Source organism: Pollicipes pollicipes, unplaced genomic scaffold, assembly GCF_011947565.3.
Source record: "Pollicipes pollicipes isolate AB1234 unplaced genomic scaffold, Ppol_2.1 Scaffold_4002;HRSCAF=4701_pilon_pilon_pilon, whole genome shotgun sequence".
Lineage (NCBI taxonomy): Eukaryota > Metazoa > Arthropoda > Thecostraca > Pollicipedomorpha > Pollicipedidae > Pollicipes > Pollicipes pollicipes.
The window spans coordinates 18,887,703-18,907,283 of NW_023596420.1; the positions used below are offsets into that span (position 1 = coordinate 18,887,703).

Below are 19,581 nucleotides of genomic sequence, written 5' to 3' on the forward strand. Positions count from 1 at the left end.
GGAAAATCAACTCGGATTTAACGCTAGATACGATAGATAGTAAGTAAAAAGGACAGTTCTTATAGACCCTGCCAGTCCAACAGCACATTTCCCATGGTACACTGGGTTTTGGAGCAAATGACTTTTGACTGCAGACCTGCGAGCTGGTTTGTGGTACGCCGGGTGTTAGAGAGTTGTGAACTAGAAGTCATTGTTTTCAGGATAGTTTGGTTTATAATTCCTTTGTTTAGAGGCCCTGTCGGCGTTGAGACCTAGCTTCAAACCGGAACAAGCAGCTGAGTTGTTCGACATGACGTTCCCCAATGATCACTCTCACCTCCGTCTTGAGCATGTCCTGGGTGAGGGGCCGCTGCGCGATCTCCTGGATTTGGATCGTGTTGTTGCTGCTATCGCTGACCTTGTACAAGGTCACGGTTCTCTAGAATTGAGAACCCGGTTTTGATAAGAAGTAGATAAATGTTTGCCGCGAGCTCACACGACCGTACCGCCACTGACACATTGTGCACAAGCTCTCAAGCGTTCACAAGCCCTCAAGCGTTCACAGCTGGTCCTTCCAACGAAGTTCAATACATGATAATCAGCAGTCATGAATCGTCCATACAAAGCCAAGAATAAGATGACATTCAAGTTACTAACTTGACAGAGGAAGTGCAACTCTCAAATATGTCTCATGGCCAGCATTTTTCATCTCATCCATTCCACTACATACAACGCACCCGACACCTGAGCTTCGTTCGGGAGGGCCGGACGTCCGCAGCACGCGCAGTAACCCTCTGCTCACCTTCTGGCTCCGCTCGTGGTCGACGTCATCTCCGGCGGTCGCCGCCAGCGGCACGTCGTCGTTGCTGCCGCCTCCCAGCAGCCGGAAGAAGGCGGCGTACAGGCCGCCGTCGGCGTACTCGTCTGCCGGGCAGCCGGGGAGACCTCGTCACAGGGCACCGCGCTGTCGGTGCGCACTGTGACGCCGACTCATCACTCGGACCTCGCAGACTGAGAGGCAGCGTCTCCAGCAATGCAGCTGGGATTTCCTCGCCATCAGTTCAGCGGATGGGCTTGTAAATGTAAGCCCATTACAGCCACTGGGCCACAGGGATTTACAAAACTTCATACTTAAGCTGTGCGCAGGTCAAGGAAATGACAATGCCAACAGCTGACGCCGCGTGGCCATCATGAGACGTTATGACCCAGGTGCCGCCTGCTGCCTTCCATGAGGATCGCCAAAAACGCAACTAAGTGCAGAAAACATATGTTTTAGGTGTTGACAGGATATGCTTCGTGTAAGAGATCGGGCAAGTAACTGCATTTAGCCTACGCCATGATCTGCGCCTCTGCTTCATGTAGCAGCACAATTCCCTGTGATCATCGTTCCTCTAATCCCCGGTGGAATAAGAGCTTCTTTGGTGTGCTGCTTTGCCGTGCTGTCAGACGGGATAGGAGGAGAAGATAATTTCACTTGTTCTCAGTTAATTGTCTGTACCGCAGAAACAGCACCTTCCCGAAAGCTTCGCGTCACCGCCGCGAACAGTGCCTGGCCCGACGCCAGCCTCAATTTGCTCCTGGTGACGGGCGGCTAGGGGTCTGCCAAACACTCCTCCGCATGGCGGCTCTATCCCGGCCGGGGCACGCAATTTTGCGCCGCAGGTCGACATCTGGCACGAAGTCGTTAACGCTTTCAAGCTGTGCACCGTCACGCGCCGGCGGCGGTCCCGGAAGTGCCGCCCGGCGTGGCTGACGCCTGCGGCCACCGCATCTGGCGGCTCCAGATGCAGAGCTGCCATTTTCTGTGAGAGTGTTCATGTTGATGCGAGGCTGCTCAGTTCTTGGTTTTCCCTGAATCCCGATTCTCTGGACGTTTCATCGGTACACAGAAATATATATCCATGTGGTACATGTTAAAGGGAGTGTTCCACATTTGTGTGCGGTTTTGACTGAAATAGCGATCTTGAAGATCATTCGATGCAGTTCACGGCTCCATCCTTCTCAACCTTTAGCTTCTGAGGTACACCCCCGCGAAGATGTGAATACTTTTTCGGAGAAACTGGTTTGAGGTCACCCAAGCGTCCAGGACGTCTCCCGAATCTTGCTAATGCATTAGCTTTGCAGCAAACCAAGGCCAAGCCAATTATAATCATCAAGTCGTTCATATCTGGCGCTGGTGAGCACAACTTCCTGATGGAACGGCCGTCAGTTGGCCCTCAGTGAGTGCTGTCCAAGGTACAATGACGCAGTCGAACAATGACGCATTGAGGAGCATGTTTACTAAACAGAGAAATTGTGTTGACTAGCACAGTCTTTTCCACTTCAAAGTACACCGATATTTATAAGTGAGCATATTTCATAACATCAGATGCTTGCTTTAAAATCTGCAACTGTGGAACATTCTCTTTAATAGAAGTAAACCCATAAATGCCTACATATACCTGTATGTCTGTATGTACACATGCATGTGTGCATATACACACACATATATATATATACATACAGAGAGAGAGAGAGAGAGAGAGAGAGAGGAGAGAGAGAGAGAGAGAGAGAGAGAGAGAGAGAGAGAGAGAGAGAGAGAGAGTCATCATCTCTCTCTCTCTCTCTCTCTCTCTCTCTCTCTCTCTCTCTCTCTCTCTCTCTCTATATATATATATATATATATATATATATAAACACGTCTGTATCTATGTATCCATATATGTGTGTATGTATGTGTGCGTGTGTATACGCGTGTCCGCATGTATGCATGTGGATACAACGATGCATGCATACATTTATCCGTCTATCGCTGGATCTGCTCATGCACCAGAAATGCATGTGTATGTGCTTGCTAGAGTAGTGGCGCCACACATGTCTACACTAAGTGGTGCAGCCAGGGAGGCCACCTATGGGGACTCGGCCCCGTCAGATTCAAGCACAATTTTTTCAGCACGGCACATGGCATATTCGGACTAACGATTTTGGAATCAGGTAAATCAGAATCAATCAATCAGAATCAGGTTTTGGAATGGGGTTTAAATAGCATAGACACCACCATGGAGAGTCGCATACAGAGCACAGGAGCCGTAATTCAGAACAAGACCATCGGATAGCCTAGTGAACATATGCGGTACGCAGCTGAAACAATTGTTTAAAACACCTGGGCAAACTGACATCGATAGCTCATTGATACGCTAGGTGCTGTAGCTATTAGCGCTGGTATGGTCTGTTAGTCTGTTCGCAATACGTAAAGGCTGGCACATGCTCGCAAAAATAGCCCCACTCGCATATTACGGTAGCCCTTCCTCTCTGCCGCGATTTCTGGCTGCACCTCTACGGACACTTCCTCGTCTGGCTTGCGAACACCCTACCGAGGATGTGGATCTTGGCTTTGCCGCCGTGGTCGTTGTCCCTCATCTCTGAGGCAGCCTGGATGGCCTTCAGGCGCTCCGTGCGTCTGCTCTTGGGCCCGGCCCACACGTAAATGGTGTCGACCGTGTCCAGGATGAAGCAGTCGCCGCGGTTCATTGCCTTCACGCTCATCTCCACCTGGGGAGCGCAGAGGACTTCAACGACCTACATCGTGTCGACGGATCCGGGTGATTTACGCCAGGCGGAGCGTAAACAGTGTGTCACATGTCATCCCCCTCACGCTCATCTCCCCCGGGCGCGTGCAGCTTCATCGAGGTGTATCACGCTCCCGGCTTCATGCTCAGCTCCAACTGGAGGAGTGCATCCAGCAGCAGAGTATTGCATCGCGTCAACGTGGACGTCGACGTGGATTTGGAACGGCTGGCACCAGCTCGGGCCAGGTTTGTTTATGTTTCGCACTGCCGTGGGAAAGTGATTTATCCCCCTGATGCGTCGTTTGTATATGGTTGTTGGCAGCTAGTTCCCTCGCTTCCACGACAAACATTCACAAACAAAACAAAAAATAGTTGTGCTTGCAATTCTTTGGGAGCACTGAGGCGATGTAACGGTGACTTCTCACCCGGGTGGCAGTTTGAGTACTGCACGCTCGGGCGGGGCGGGATGGTCAGGGGCCAATTGAGCCCACTGAAATCGCAAAAGTTACCATAGATCTAGGCACCAAACTCATGGGGTAGGTAGGTAGGCTTGCATGTGAATCATTTGGGTCAATGTTTGAGGCTTCTAGATCATGACCTTTGGCCCAAATGAAGTCAAACAAGGTTAAGGGTCAAGGCAAAACTCCAGAATGATGTCCAAAGTGCCCCAAGTGTCCAAATGCCCACGCAACCGCCTTGAATCTAAACATCTGCTCCAAGAAAAACTTCACTGGATTTCGTTAAATTTCAATTATTTTTGTTGACATTAAGACCGTAATGCTGATCAAAAACACAAAATATTACTTTAGTGTTGGAATTTTAACAGCTATCTTTCCAGGGCTACGCTATGTGTTACGCTCCTAAAACAAAGATCTATCTGGGTCATTTTAGCTCAGAAATCTGTTCTAGCCTTTATGAAATCCATGGAAGATATCTGTTACCGTCCCTGCTGTCAAGCAATTCAAAATTACCTTTAGAAGCCACCACATAAATAATCCTATCCAGTAAACAAGCAGGTTGTCTTTGACCTCAGTCTGACCTGTATATCTGAACAAAGGTCAATGAAACTTGTCACAATTCTAAATAAGATTGCCTCTTTGTCTTACCAACTATCTCAGAGACGTACGACGTCGTCCAACACTCCTTTGTTGCGTCAGATCCGACGATTCCCTCGGAAATACCTTCGCTGATATCCACGGTCTAGCTTTGGTCTTCCATAGGTTAGCGACCTTACAAATGACATCTAATCTTTGATGCCGAAAGATCTGCCGCACAACTGCCTACAGCTATGCAAAGGCCGGCGCGACCAGGCTGCGCCGTTCGGAAATTATTCTAGAAATACGTCGGAGGATCAAACTGACTCCACCTACCCGAGCGCATGTCAAAACGCTGGGCGCTGGTTTGCAGATTTCGTTCGCAGATGCAAGCAATAATTTCAGTCCATTTGGACCTTTGGCCTGAAACATTCTTGTACAGGCTATACCAAGATGCAGCGTTTTAAAAAAATCGGTACAGTGTATTTGTTAAAGTGTCAATCTTTTTTAACCAGCATACCAAAGTCACATACCGAAAACGGTCGTTACCTACGGTCGATCTAGTCCCACCACACTGTTCTCAGCTGCCTGTGACCGATGCCCTCCTGATCTGGGCAGCCTGTGCCCCGCTCACCTGAGTGACGCGGATATTGCGGCGGCCCTTGACCTGGAAGAGCGCCGGGTCATAGTCGTCCGGATCGACGTGGCGGAAGCCGCTGGCCACGCCGCCCTGCAGGTACTGAATTCCTGCCGACATATAAACATCGCCGGGGTCGTCCGGGGGTCAGGATAAAAGGCATTCGCTGCCCGGCGGCAGCTGCCAAGAGCTCTTGCCCGGTCTCGCAGTGGCGGCCAACGCCCCCGCCGGGGGGGGGGGGAGGGGGGGGGGGATGGACGGGGCCAGATAGCAACGCACGGGGGCTCACCAACGAAGCCGAGTCACCAACGCCGCATGCATCCCGGCGCCACGCTGAAATGATATAGCACCAATGACGGCGGCGCGCCTGACGCGTTAAACACTCACCGACTGGGTCCATCATAACACCGATAAGCATATGCCCTGAAGCCGTTGCCGAGGCTTCTTCCAAAATATAAAAGCCTTCACATATGCGTCGGGTACGAAGCGCGCAATCTACTGCCGGACGTTTACAGGACAAAGTGTGGTGGCTCTGACCTTTCTTGAAGTAGGAGAGGAAGAGCCTGGACTCATAGCCTTGCACCTCCCGGTGCTGGACCGGCTGGCCGCCCAGTGAGTCGTCCAGCTCCACCGCCTTAATTGCTGCAGTGCCCCATTCATCCTGAGCGGCACACGGGTAACAGCATGGTGCTGTAATTGACCTTATGGCTTCACGATACACTCTGAAACTTAGGCTACATGGCGTCGCATGCCTCTCACCCTAGCAGGAAGAGTGGTCACCGCGGGACGCGAACCCCGGTCCTCTGGCAAACACGATCTTCTAAATACGGTTGGTTTCATGTCCGTTTAATCACGGTTGGTTTCAAGGGAATGATGTCGTCAGCTTAAGGACTTTCTGTACATATAGATCAGCAATTTGTCACTGAGAGTGAACAAAGCCGAGTGTAGCCACTCTGGCATCGCGTTTTAATCTGTCTAGTGATAGTTCGAATTTCAAATAAAAACCAGAAGCCCTTCCCTCTGCCCTAGCGCGCATTTTTCGATGCCAATGTTTCATTTACATTAACGTCACACTGATTGGCCGTTTTCATATCGCAGACTGATAAGGAGGGGGAGGGGTTTATACAATGTCCCTGGCGTCTCTAAACTAAGAAAGACAGAGTTGAAAGAAAAACACCAGTGGATCGGCCTCGATAAGATCTCGCAATTGGTGCCAGCTTTAATGTAATTTTGTCAATAATGGACCCCATTACATGCGTTTTGAGCATACATGTATGACACGTGGCTTCGTTCATGCAACAATGTCGGCCCATCGCTCGTGTTCCGCGGCAACGTCGGTAGCCGCCCGCCCACCCGCTCAGGCCGTGGATCGCTGTGCAGTGTTCCTTAAAACCGCTGCTGCTCCAAAACCAGAAAAGTTAGGAACATGTCTTCGCATCAAAACGCGCGAATGATTATGGGTAACCACATTAGCCTATGAGTGCCCATAGGCTGATTGAAATTTGGGGGCAATTACACAACATACCAGGGAAGTAAAACTCCTCTTCATCCTCGAAAAACCTTGGGAAGGTTGCACTCTTCCCTTATCAGAACGAGGCTAACTTTCTGAGTTAAGGCTGGGCATGGAAGGATGCCTTTATCACATCAGATAGCGCGCTGCTCATCATGATGTCCATTGATCAGTTTTATCGATACAGTAAGGTAAAAGTTTACTGCACTGAACCGATGCGTGTTAACATAGTTGGTTACCCCGTGAAAGCCGTTTGGAATGTACAGCCAATAAACCAGAAGGACATCGGATGCGTCCGTCGCAGCTATTACACACCAACACATGGCTCTAACATATCAAGACCCACATCAATCGCCGTCTTAGTTCTCAGTTCAGCACGACACACCTCACTTAAGCTTCCAAAGCAAGTTTCTACCAGTGACTAAAGACAAATCGCGTCAACCATCAATTTTCCTCCTTCGTTCGTGGTATTGAGTCCTTAAAACATAATCGTTCCTTTTTACAGCAGGCATCGTTTCATTAATTGTCATGTTTATAAAAAAGGCATCCATCCTTTCGTTGAATGACAATAACTGTCCATGTTGCTGAAGCGTGATGAGCTGAACAAATGAAATCGTCAGTGACGAAATCCGTTCCGTTTCGTGCCTGTTTGTGTTTCGTCTGATGTTTGTGCCACGAAAATCGCACGAAACTTTTGTACTACGTACTATTTCGGAAATAGTGCAACGAGGCTAGACAATCTGGGCCTAACAACAAAACGTCTCATGGGCGGAAGCATCTTGCCTTCCCTCGTAAAAAGTAGCACAGGCACCAGATGGCAACAAATTATGCACAGTATATTGTTTAGGAAATGTGTTCAACTGTTACCATTTGGACCAAAATCATTATGTTGTCTGTATGTATGCAGCTGTACCTGTCAGTACGTATGCTACACCAATATGTATCTATACGTATATTGCACTGGTCGTTCATATTTGCTTATCTAATACCCATCAGCGAAGTAGACAAAGCACAGCAGATAAGAGAAACTGACAGTACTGACTGATGCAAATAGGGTGCCGTCACTTCGGACGCCGAAGAGGCGTTGAACACTATGCATTCGATGGAAGTAATGTCGGCGGTGATCTAGCCGCCAATAACCCAGGGAAAGATTTACCAGCCAGGAAGGTCAGAGGAACGCCAACAGAAACAGACAGCTTCTGGAAATCGTGATCGAAGCTGTTGGTCGGTTCCGCGAATGTCGCTAAATCTGTTATCCTCCCGACATCATAAATTATCAGTTGAACGTCTCAAATTGCTGAAGATGGCGATTGAATGGCCAATGACTTATAAACATGACGACCATGTGACGGAGCCGGCGGACAGCTAGTGAACACCAAGACAACGTGCCAGAACCGGCAAACAGTTAATAGACACCAAGGTAACGTGACGGAGCCGGCGGAGTGAACACCGAGGCAACGTGACGGGGCCGGCGGAGTGAACACCGAGGCAACGTGACGGGGCCGGCGGACAATAAGTGAACACAACCGCCACATGACGGAGCCTGCGGACGGCTAATGAACACCAAGGCAACATGACGCAGCCGGCGGACAATAAGTGAACACAGCCGCCACATGACGGAGCCTGCGGACGGCTAATGAACACCAAGGCAACGTGACGCAGCCGGCGGACAATAAGTGAACACAACCGCCACATGACGGAGCCTGCGGACGGCTAATGAACACCAAGGCAACGTGACGGGGCCGGCGGACAATAAGTGAACACAACCGCCACATGACGTAGCCTGCGGACGGCTAATGAACACCGAGGCAACGTGACGCAGCCGGCGGACAATAAGTGAACACAACCGCCACATGACGCAGCCGGCGGACGGCTAATGAACACCAAGGCAACGTGACGGAGCCGGCGGATAGGTGGTGAACATTAACGCAACGTGACAAAGCCGGCGGACTACTAGTGAACAAAACGGCCACGTGACGGATCCGGCAAACAAGTGAGCAACTAGTGAATGGAAGCTATGGCGCACGCCGTCATGAAGTCTGATAGCCCAGTCGGGAGCGCGCAGGACTTCTACGTGTGCAGCCTAGGTTCGACACTCGGCTGTGATGGTGATGGTGATCTGGGACTCAGTGGAAGTCCCATCGACTGGAAGTAGGCCATGCAGCCCCCAGGGTAGCTGCGATGCACTGGTCTCTGTGCAACGGTTTAAACACTTTGCTCGCTAGCGCTCAGTAAGCCAACAGAGCTGCATGACAGCGGGTACCGCGCAGCTCTTGAAGAAGAGTATAGAATCGCTTAAGCATTTATACAGCATACCCGAAGTATTTGCAAATAGTTACTTGTATAAAAGAATGCAATGACATATGTAATGCAATCTTTCGTACCGCTGGTTCTCACGAATATGCCCGAGAATGGTTGAAGTAGGCAGCGAAGGGCAAATACAGCACAAACTGGCTATGGATGGGTAAATAAATTGACCCTCTTAAGCCAGGGATTTTGATCCGTAATCGAGGAACGCATCAGCATATCAGCACAATGTTCCGTACCCGAGAATGCTACCGAGGACAGTGAAGAGTGCAATAGGTATAGCAACATTATATTCCCTCTTCCTGCGTAATTGCCGACGACGAAACGCTCACTTCTTTCGCGGCCTGAGTCGTAACACGCCAGTATGCCATGCTTGCTCAGGCTAATGAACCAATAAATCGCACGCATAAGCAAATCATTAACCCAATCACGTCGGATGGCCGAATGTCCCAGGCAGAGAGCGGGCGCGGGCGTCGCTGACAGCCGCCTGGCGCCGTGCCTGGAGCTCTCGCGCCGAAGGACAGAAAAAAACTCGGGAAAACAACCCCCGCCGTGTCAAACCAGGCTGCAGACGGCATACACGGCACTGCGGCACCAGATGCTGCTGGCCTGCAGCACCAGATCATCCCGGAACTGGCGGCCCGACGCACCGCAAAACTGCGCGGGTCACTGACCTGTTGTGGTCGCCTTAAGGTCCATGCAACCGCGTGGTTAACTGAAGGGGTGGAGCGGTCCTTTGAATGGAAGGTAATGAAAATAGCGATGAACTGCAATAGCTGTCTTCGAATAAACAATTACATCACGGCTGTGTGTATTTGCATAAGCCATATAAACGCATACCACTGCCTTTAAACATGGCCGCTATCCTCCAGCGCATGGACCACAATGCACTGGTCTAAGCAAGCGACTCAGGTAGTGAAAGTATTCTGCCACTGATGTCCTCGTATGATGAGTAACGTGTCAATTACAGTGCTTATAAGAACTGCATGTGCCATACTACGCTGGCAAGAACAAGGCGATTTTAGCAGAATTAGCAGTGCGCGGTCCACGCTGTGCCACCCCGGACAGATCACATGATAACGGGGGCGTCCAGATGGAACCACAACACCTAACAGCTGACCAGTGGTTCTGACGCGAGGTGTGATGCACTGGCAGCGTGCCAGCCGGCCCCAGCCTCCACGCCGGAGAAGCAGCGAGCGGCGAAAGATACCCCGTCCTGAGTCAACACGGGTGCTCCTATCGAGTGGCAACGGCACTTTAATTCCATACGATACAGCGACGTATCAGTGAGTGACGAGGCAGTTAATGAGTGTGCTGATGGAGCAAGTGGGAACGTTCTAGACCGATGTGCAAGACCCACGACCGATAGACTGTCTTCTAAATCGCACAGCCTAGCGTTGAGGGTTTTCGTTTGTTTGCAAACGGAGTTTTCCGCATATCAGAATTTGTTCTTACTCCACAATGTGCCTAACATGACAGTGAAAATTATCAGTGGAAACACACTTGGCCGAGATCTTTAAAGACACTGTTTGCATGTAGCGGTGAACGTTGTTTTCTGCCCCGTCCATGCCCAGGCATGCATACACCGTGCATGACGTCTGTCTCTGGCATCTGGCCCGAGTCCCACTCGCCGGCTGTGTCTGTGGTGATCTCACCGCCGCCGGGCTATTTTCTCCCATCACTAGAAGCCGAGCAAAAACATTGCCCCGTCTCCGAGAGCTCACTGCCGCAGAGACGTCGCACAGTGTGCGGATCATAGGGCAAGCCTATCCACTACACAGTCTCAGAGACGCTGCGTAGTGTGCAGACCATAGGGCAAGCCTATCCGCTACACAGTCTCAGAGACGCTGCGCAGTGTGCAGATCATAAGGCAAGCCTATCCACTACAGAGTTTCAGAGACGCTGCGCAGTGTGCAGATCATAGGGTAAGCTTACCCACTACACAGTCTCTGCCCCGTCAATGACCAGTCGGCCGAGGTCGAGGCTCTGGCGTCGTCGCGGCACTTCCCCGATCGCACGCCGTCGCGGCGAGACGCCAGCCCGCTGGAGGCCACTCGCCGGCGGCCGGCCCGGCCCGTCTCCGGGCGGCGCCGCATAGCGGACGCAAATAGCGCCCATGTCGCCGGGCTCGACGACTGCGACGTGCGAGCGCTGTTCTGATGTCCAACCGAGCACCGGCTTTGGGGTAAATTGTGTTGGCTCGCTTGAGGCCTGGGATAGGGTGAACCCTCAGCTTGGGGGACAGGGGAGGCGCGCATCGAAAACGATTCGTGGTCACTGATTCGATTTTTTTCTGAAATGGTCGTTTTAATATAACACATGCCTCCCTGGCATCGAAAAACTGAGGGAAAGACATTATAAAACGTCGCCGGATAGGTGGTTAAGTACCCAAAATGTGCGCTTGTTTTTCATAACTATGATGCACGCACACTAATAATATATATATATATATATATATATATATATATATATATATATATATATATGTGTGTGTGTGTGTGCGTGTGTGCGTGCGTGTGTGTGTGCGTGCGTGTGTGTGTGTGTGTGTGTGTGTGTGTGTGTGTGTGTGTGTGTGTGTGTGTGTGTGTGTGTGTGTGTGTGTGTGTGTGTGTGTGTGTGTGTGTGTGTGTGTGTGTGTGTGTGTGTGTGTGTGTGTGTGTGTGTGTGTGTGTGTGTGTGTGTGTGTGTGTGTGTGTGTGTGTGTGTGTGTGTGTGTGTGTGTGTGTGTGTGTGTGTGTGTGTGTGTGTGTGTGTGTGTGTGTGTGTGTGTGTGTGTGTGTGTGGTGTGTGTGTGTGTGTGTGTGTGTGTGTGTGTGTGTGTGTGTGTGTGCACGCATGTATGCATGCAGGTAGAATACCATGACTCGCTACAGCCAAACCCCAAAGTTGCGACTTTCACGCAAGCTCTCACTAGCGACCAGCTAGTGAACTGGGGAAATACTAGCTATAAGTATACTAATAATACTAGCTAGATACTAGCTAAATAGAAATACTAATACTAGCGACCAGCTAGTCAACTGGGGAAATACAATCAAACTGCATGATTGCATAATACGAGCTACTTATGATACTCTCTTTTCCAATAAGCAATCTGTTAAGTCATGCCGTTGTTTTACCTGGGAGGAATCCTTGCCAAGCCAGAAATGGATGTCGTGAACCAGTAGGTCTCCTTGCAGTTTGGTCTGCAACAACGCGTTCGAGCGTGAACGGCCGGTCAACCCCCGGTCTCCGATGCGGCGGTTACATGAACGTAATGGGACCGTAAACACACAAACGAATCATAAAGCTCCTTGGTCACCAATTCATTCACTTACATGCCATTATTATACGGACTATCCACTGAACTGTTAAATCAGTCAGACTGACTTACTGAAGTGAGCACGGTAAGGTGTTCTACGGCAAGTCATTTGGGCGGTCTGAATTCAAGAAAAGTGCACCGCTAGGATATAGCCCCCATGCTCTTTGCTCTTTGCCAGTTTGCTAGCGGCAGTTAGCTTTAATTCACGGGAGCTGGACAAAAAACCACAAAACTCGTGAGGTGGTGCCAAAACCAATGAGTCACGGGTTCCCAGGCAGTTGCCGTCCCAAAATAAGCCAGGAATCATTAGCTGGTGAGGAGTCAGCCGTGTTTCCTTAGATAAGACAGGTTTCACGCCCCCACCCATCCACCCCACCACTACCCCTGTCGTGCGCTCTGTTTATGGCCTCGATGACAGCTTTGGGAGATCAACCATCGGACCGTTGGTAAACTCCTCGGGGATCTTAGTCAGAAGTCGGCAGGCTTGAGATGAAAAGGAGCAGAGACTAATCTGGCATGTCCTGAACTCGTATTTATGAGCTTTTTGAAGCTGTGTGTCACTTACCTTCAGAACGATGAAACAGTCTCCAGAGTAAAACTTGCCGTATTGGGTCTCTTTGTACGGCTTCACCTCAAATTTCTGAAACAGAGCAAAAAATATCACAGATGGTCTCAAAGTGTCATCAAATTTCGCCCCCGCATGGTGCTGCTAAAACCACAAACATCCGTAATCCTCAACCTCTCCGAAACTAAACATCATGTTCACGAGCCGATACGGTAAAATGTCTTTTGATGTCGCCTCTAGCTTTCGACTCGTGTATTGAAGTAAATGAAAAGGCTCCTGGGGGCATCGTGGAGCTCTTGCACGGTGTGCTGATAGCACATTACGCAGCTCTTACATCACCTTCCCGGCGAAAGGCATCTATATCGGGTGTTGCGCATCCGATCTTTAAGAGTCGCAAGACATTTGAAGCACACGTGCTATTTGTGTAGCCCAACTTATTTTCTGTAGCAAGGTTGTCTTTCTTCTGACCGTTCGCTGTTCCGCCGGCACTGCACAAATAGTGGGCAGTGCCCAGATAATCTGAAGGTTTGATACCACTGGAGCAAATACAAAATGTGTGTTTATTCTGTACCAAACCGGCAGGGATTAAGACAAGCAAGGGTCGCGGTATGCAAAAAACGGATCAACGCCATCTAATGGCGTTACCCGCCCTATCAGCCAATCAGCAGTCTGGGCTAAGGACGCGTGCCAACGGCACCATTGGCATGTAGCTTTGGTTTCAATCATCCACGCTAACGACGGCTCGCGGCTCGGGCAAAGGCGACGATCCAGGTGGGTGGCACCCGTTCGGCCAGCCTCTGGCGGCATGCCAGGCTTCTAAATAGACCCGGACGGGGGAGTGCTCCACATCACTGTCCGCACCGCGCCACTCACGCGCTGGCTCCAGCTGAAAAATAATTGTCTGCCAAAAACTCACGTCGAACCACTCAACCGAGGCACAAACGCGTTCGGCTTCAAGCAAGATATGAGGGGTGGGATGTCGACCGGTAAGTTCCGTGTAACGTAAACATGCGTGCCGTGTTACGCCGACGCATCGTGAACATCGTGAGCGCGATGGGTGGTTTGTTTTCAGTTTTGCTTCTGATAACAATCGGTTGACGCATCACATGCTTAACAGATCAACAGGCGCAGCCGTTTTCCTGCCGATGACGTTCCGGTTAGCCAGATCCTTGGAGTAGGATCAACACACCGCGAACAGAATGTGCTGAAAGAGATGATGTTCCTCAAACAGGGTCGTTTTACCTGAAACAGTGGCCAAGCTCTAGGACATAGCTGATAGCAAACGTTGGTTGGCTCTCGCGGTTAATGGGCTTACCACTGATTGTAGTCCCGATTTTGCTTTACGGTATATTAAATGTGCTTTGCTTTCGTTCCGTGCTCGCAAGGAAGCAACGTATCAACAGATTTTGACTCCTAGTTAGGATCATTTAAATATTTGGAAATTGGCTTTTTAAGTTATTTTGCAATACGATTTTACATGGCCTGGGAAGGGTCCGTGGCAAGGAAGTGTTTCGCGATAAGGTGCGACATGCGAGCGAATGAGGCTGATTGTGAAAGCTCAACTTAATGGATCGGATCTACTAACCATTCCCCTTTCTTGATTGTGTTCAGTCAGCTCTTTAGAGCTTATTCATGTTTGTGTAGACATCATCAAGTCACTGATGCTGGTTTACAGCTATGACTCATCTTGGACTGGACTGCACTGTTGCATATTCCAGCGAGACGCTTGGGACCCTGGTTCGTATTTCATTCCAATGCGAAAAATCCTTCCCGATAGACGTCGGATAAAACAAAGCGCACTTTGCCTCATCCACTATTCGCCGAGCAGAGCAAGGCTTCAGGTCATTTAGCAAGTCTCCAACGAGCATGATGGCATTTGTTTACCCGTCATCTGCGTTTGGTACGGCTCAAGTGACCGTAGTCGAGCGAAGCATCCTAGCTCATAAACTCTGGAGTAAACACCGCGGGGTGGAGGACGTTCGAGGACGAACGTAAAGAGTAAATGCTGCCCACAGAGCACCGGAGGAGCCGGTGCGCGTCTATTCTCGTGCTTTGTACGCCGCCAAAGCCAGGGGTTGATCGAGTGTTCCAATTACGGCTGAGTTCGCATATAGTGTGTCGTGCATACGACTGCGCTTACAATTATAATTTGGCGATTGTACTCGTCACGTCGGGCATTCTTCAACGCCGTTCTCTGCAGGCTGTGAAATACATATTAACCTACAGAGAGGGGGCTGATGCTGCTACCTCTCTCCACCCAGAGCTTCATGTTAACCCGCGGAGAGGGGCAGATGCTACACCCCACACTCACACCCAAAGATCTCGATAACCGCTCATCCGATCTTGATGGGACAAATGCCATCCGATTTTTACAATGTTGCATAATCCACAATTCAGATGTGTTCAATACAGGGTTAGATTGACGACTAGTCCAACGATTGCATTTTTGAATGGTCTCTCTGGCCATAGCCAGTTCCTATTTTTTGTGCGTAAAATGTAGCACAGCCTGGAAAATATGCTTATTTCATGCGTCCCAAGTTTAAAACCAATTTAAAATCTTGGGCGGATCCACGACGAGGACAGGGGTAATTTTTGGTATAATAAATGTGTTCCATATTCATTTATTGTGAACGCAATAACGTCAGATGTGCACTTTGCAAGCTTTTTAATACTAAATACGTTGCACAAGAGGGTAAAAATATCAAGGTTGTACGCCAATACGCAAAGGTAAAATAGCACGGGCCTACGTACTATAAGCACGCTTTGCTTGTATCGTGCTAATTCCATAAAATGTCGCAGGAACGGAGGCCTCGCCGCTCCCGTCAGGGAGATACTTTGAAGTTAATCCGGTTTTCATTGCAACACACAATTTCGACTTTTCTCTCTCTGTGGCGCGATGCCATTGTCCAGTGAGCTGCATGTAATGCAAGACATGCACATGCTGTGTTCGAAGTGCGCAAAGCTGCAGCAGTCATGTGCTTTGCGGAAGCAAAACCACGAGGTTTTGAAAGATGGACCACAACATTCCGATAACGAACAAGTTAAGGAGATGAAATTATATGACTGGGAGCCCCCCCCCCCCCCTGAAAAAATGTACAGAGTGACTACGAGTGACCAAACAGACGGACCTACCTCGATGCGCCAGATCCATGTCCTGGGCTCCTGGCCGACGCCGTCAAATGCGGGGTCCATCGCGGGACGATACGCGAGCGGGGCGGCGCTAAAACCTCTCCGTCACGTAAGCTGAGGAGGTGTGAGCCGAGCCAGAGCGGTCAGCCCCAAGCTTCTGGCCGTCTCCGCCAGGGGCGCTGACGGCCGCTGACTAAACTCGGAAGTGGCAGCAGTGATCGCCCTCTCCGCTCGTTTGCTTTTATGTCGCCATGCGGAAGTGAGATATAAACAAATGGAGCCAAGAGGCGTACGCCATGTTTCGCGGTGGGTCGGGCACAGCTCACTGCTATTTTGCTGAAAACCAAGTTATGCGCGGCACAAAGGCGCGAACTTTGTCGCCTGCTATAAGATATCACAAATGTGTAACATTCCCTTTAAGGGTGCGTTGCTAGCGTAAAGGCAATAAAAGATATAATAGTTGAGGAAATCAAGACACAATCAACGAAATCACCGAATTTGGACCGGGCATAGAGATAACTGCCCTGTTGTCACTAAAAACCGTTTCATTTCATTGCTTGTTTTGCATCGCCAAATGTTGCATAATTAATTACTGCTAGAAAGGTAGCACAAACAACTCAGAATATCGTGTTGCCATCTATCTATCCGATCTACAATGAACAGTCTCCATCTTGGTATAGACGGATAAATAGTTGTACTTACTCAGACTTTCTCTCACGGTATCCCCAATATTGCAGCTGCCGCATTCTTAAACTTCATCTCATAATACGTTGTTAGACATCAAACTCGAGAAGGAAGCCAAGCCGTTCCTGACTTGTTCAACCCTGTTCCAAAACCCTTTTTGATGATACCTGCCAAACAACATCTGGTAAACCCACCATATAGTTATTTTTTATACGAAAACACTTAAACATATCCAATATTGTGTTCACGAAACAGCCAGAAGATGCCGCTGTTACTTGCAGACTCTATTAAACAGATCAGTAGGTGAAATGACTGTTTGGCCCACCAAAAGAAACGCCTGTGCAACACAGACTTGCGAGGTTGTGACCAACTGCCCTGGCTGGGTCACCAGTAGCCAGGTGTGTGTGTGTGTGTGTGTGTGTGTGTGTGTGTGTCACACACACACACACACGCACACACACACACACACACCTGTGTGTGTGTGTGTGTCACACACACACACACACACGCACACACACACACACACACACACACACACACACACACACACGCACACACACACACACACACACACACACACACACACGCACACACACACACACACACGCACACACACACACACACACGCACACACACACACACACACACACACACACACACACACACACACACACACACACACACACACACCCACACACACACACACACACACACACACACACACACACACACATGCACACAGACTGTCAGACTTATGGTCTAGACAATCCCCCCCACACAATGGTCATGGATGATTGCCTAGAATCTCCACCCCTTTACAGAACCCAACGGCTTGGGGGTCTGGAAGTCTGCTATAACTATCTGGATATTAGTTCTGTCGTGGCCCTAATGCCCCGAGGCAGTTGGGGATTCGAATGCATGGAAGTGATAAAAAATTGTCAGGGAGCGCAAATACCGCGAGAGATTGCTGTCATATAAAAGTGGTTCTGACCGGTGCTGCTACGGAACGCACCACGATCCTTGAAGGGTTTGCTAATGGTACACACCCTTGAAACGGACATAGGTCAATTGTAACCGCGAATGGTGGGGCCAGAATGTGAGAACGGACGGCCAAGACGGTAAAGGGACTTTTTATCGTTGGATTGTATTCGTCATGGAAAGTGAATGGTTTATATGAGGCTTTGCAAGAATTATGATGCACCTGAACCAAACATTATTAGGAAAGATACATTTCAACGCACCAATATCTTCTTAAGCCAGAGGAACGCGATTGTACGTAGACCGACGACCGTGGTCTAGTGGGCGTGGGCTTTGATTTAAGCAAGTAATTTGCTAGTCACAACATATTGTGTTAGCTTCATCAGGAACCAACCGGCTTTTGAGCCAACAGCAACCTTAAACTTTTTCACGTCGAGACGAAATATATATGCAGCTCCGTCACGACAGCAGGTATATCCGTGGTGACTATTTATTTACTGTATTACTGTATATTGCTATAACAAAGAAAAGGTAGGAAAAGTCGTTGCTAAATCATGTTGTGCCTAAGAGCTGCGCCATGTAAGAGTTAGATAATCGATTTATTTATGTTAACCACCTTGCAAATGCAAATGCGATTTGACACGCCTCTTTTGGGGATAAACCCGTAGGTTTTGTCTTACACTTTGCTGACTCTCGCATCAGATTGTCCGCGTATAAAATGGGTAGTGAATTTGGAGGATCAGTTAGCCTCCTAAGCAGTGAACTATTCTTGCAAAGCTCTCTTACGCTATAATTACTGGGCAAGGCTTCAGTCTGGCACCAAATCTAAAATGCACGAAAACCATGATAAACCTGAGATAAGCCCATCGCTTGTTGTAAGTTCAATCAAAATGGTCGGTAAGTTTTGGGGCCGAAGCATTTCAGCTTTGTGCTTATGTATGCAGTTATTCGTGATAAGATATTTTTAACTTTAGTCCTGCGGGCCCAAATAATAAAGTACCAGAAATATCAAACGAAGAAGTGAGCACATGATGAGGAAACAAGGCCACTTCCCGGGCAGATTTTACTTTTTACTTGTTAGGAATAGACGACATTCCACTAGTTTCGCTCCCGTGTACCCTAGTTGTGTGTGTTTTATTTGCGTATGCAGATTTGGCACCAAATCAACCAGTCTAATGATGTTCAATAATTAGTTTGGGAAATCCTTCACCGCACAATGCAAACACGATTATGCCGCGCTATCATCGATGCAACACGTCTTCACGATACGCGAGAAATTTAAGAGTTCCAGTTCTATACGAACAAGCAAGGAAGCGAACCAGCCCTCCCAGGTCTTGGTCTTTGCCACATCCATTTTGCTCATTCGCTGGCTCGCTCACGTGCTACGCCTGAATCAGCGCTGTAGCTGGTGGGTCAAGCAACGCATGTTTTTCGGGACCCACTTTTCAGAAGCGCACCCGAGCCCAACGACTCCCGTCTGAAATAATTAAGTGGCACCGCGACTGGCAGGAAAAAGAATCAGTGTCAAAGAAATGAGCATGTTTAAGATAAAAGAGGGCACAATGCGGGAAGTGATTCCAGCCCACAGTTTTTCTTGACATCGACAGTTCCCCAAACAGTTTTAGAAATCGCCACCCATAGCTGGCGACGAACCGATGAAATGCGGCATCCTTCCTGCGCTGGTTGCATGCGAAAGAATTGTTTCGTTCATGCAAGTAGAGAAGTGTTCTAATGCCGAGCGTATGGTGATACATTGTATCTCGACTTTGCGCACATTAACGATAATATGAACAGCCCAGCAATTTTTCGACAGTGAGACTCGCTATGTGATGTCATCTTTATGCATATCAGTTTTTTGCAGTATGCACTTTAGCTTCAGTTTGTCGTACACTGTAAAACAACGGAGGTTTGT

General features: G+C 49.2%; 1 protein-coding gene across 1 annotated transcript in view; it reads right to left on the bottom strand.

Moving 5' to 3' along the window:
• Positions 1 to 16,123, bottom strand: part of LOC119094198 (gelsolin, cytoplasmic) — a 16,934-nt gene extending 811 nt beyond the window's left edge. The window contains exons 1-8 of the mRNA XM_037217274.1: positions 16,011 to 16,123; positions 12,879 to 12,953; positions 12,132 to 12,197; positions 5,736 to 5,859; positions 5,196 to 5,308; positions 3,333 to 3,510; positions 782 to 903; positions 317 to 418 (exon numbers count right to left, since the gene is read on the bottom strand). Of these exons, the coding sequence (XP_037073169.1) occupies positions 317 to 418; positions 782 to 903; positions 3,333 to 3,510; positions 5,196 to 5,308; positions 5,736 to 5,859; positions 12,132 to 12,197; positions 12,879 to 12,953; positions 16,011 to 16,070 (840 nt within the window). The 5' untranslated portion in view covers positions 16,071 to 16,123. The remainder of the gene's footprint in view (positions 1 to 316; positions 419 to 781; positions 904 to 3,332; positions 3,511 to 5,195; positions 5,309 to 5,735; positions 5,860 to 12,131; positions 12,198 to 12,878; positions 12,954 to 16,010) is intronic.
• Positions 16,124 to 19,581: the final 3,458 nt, after the last annotated feature.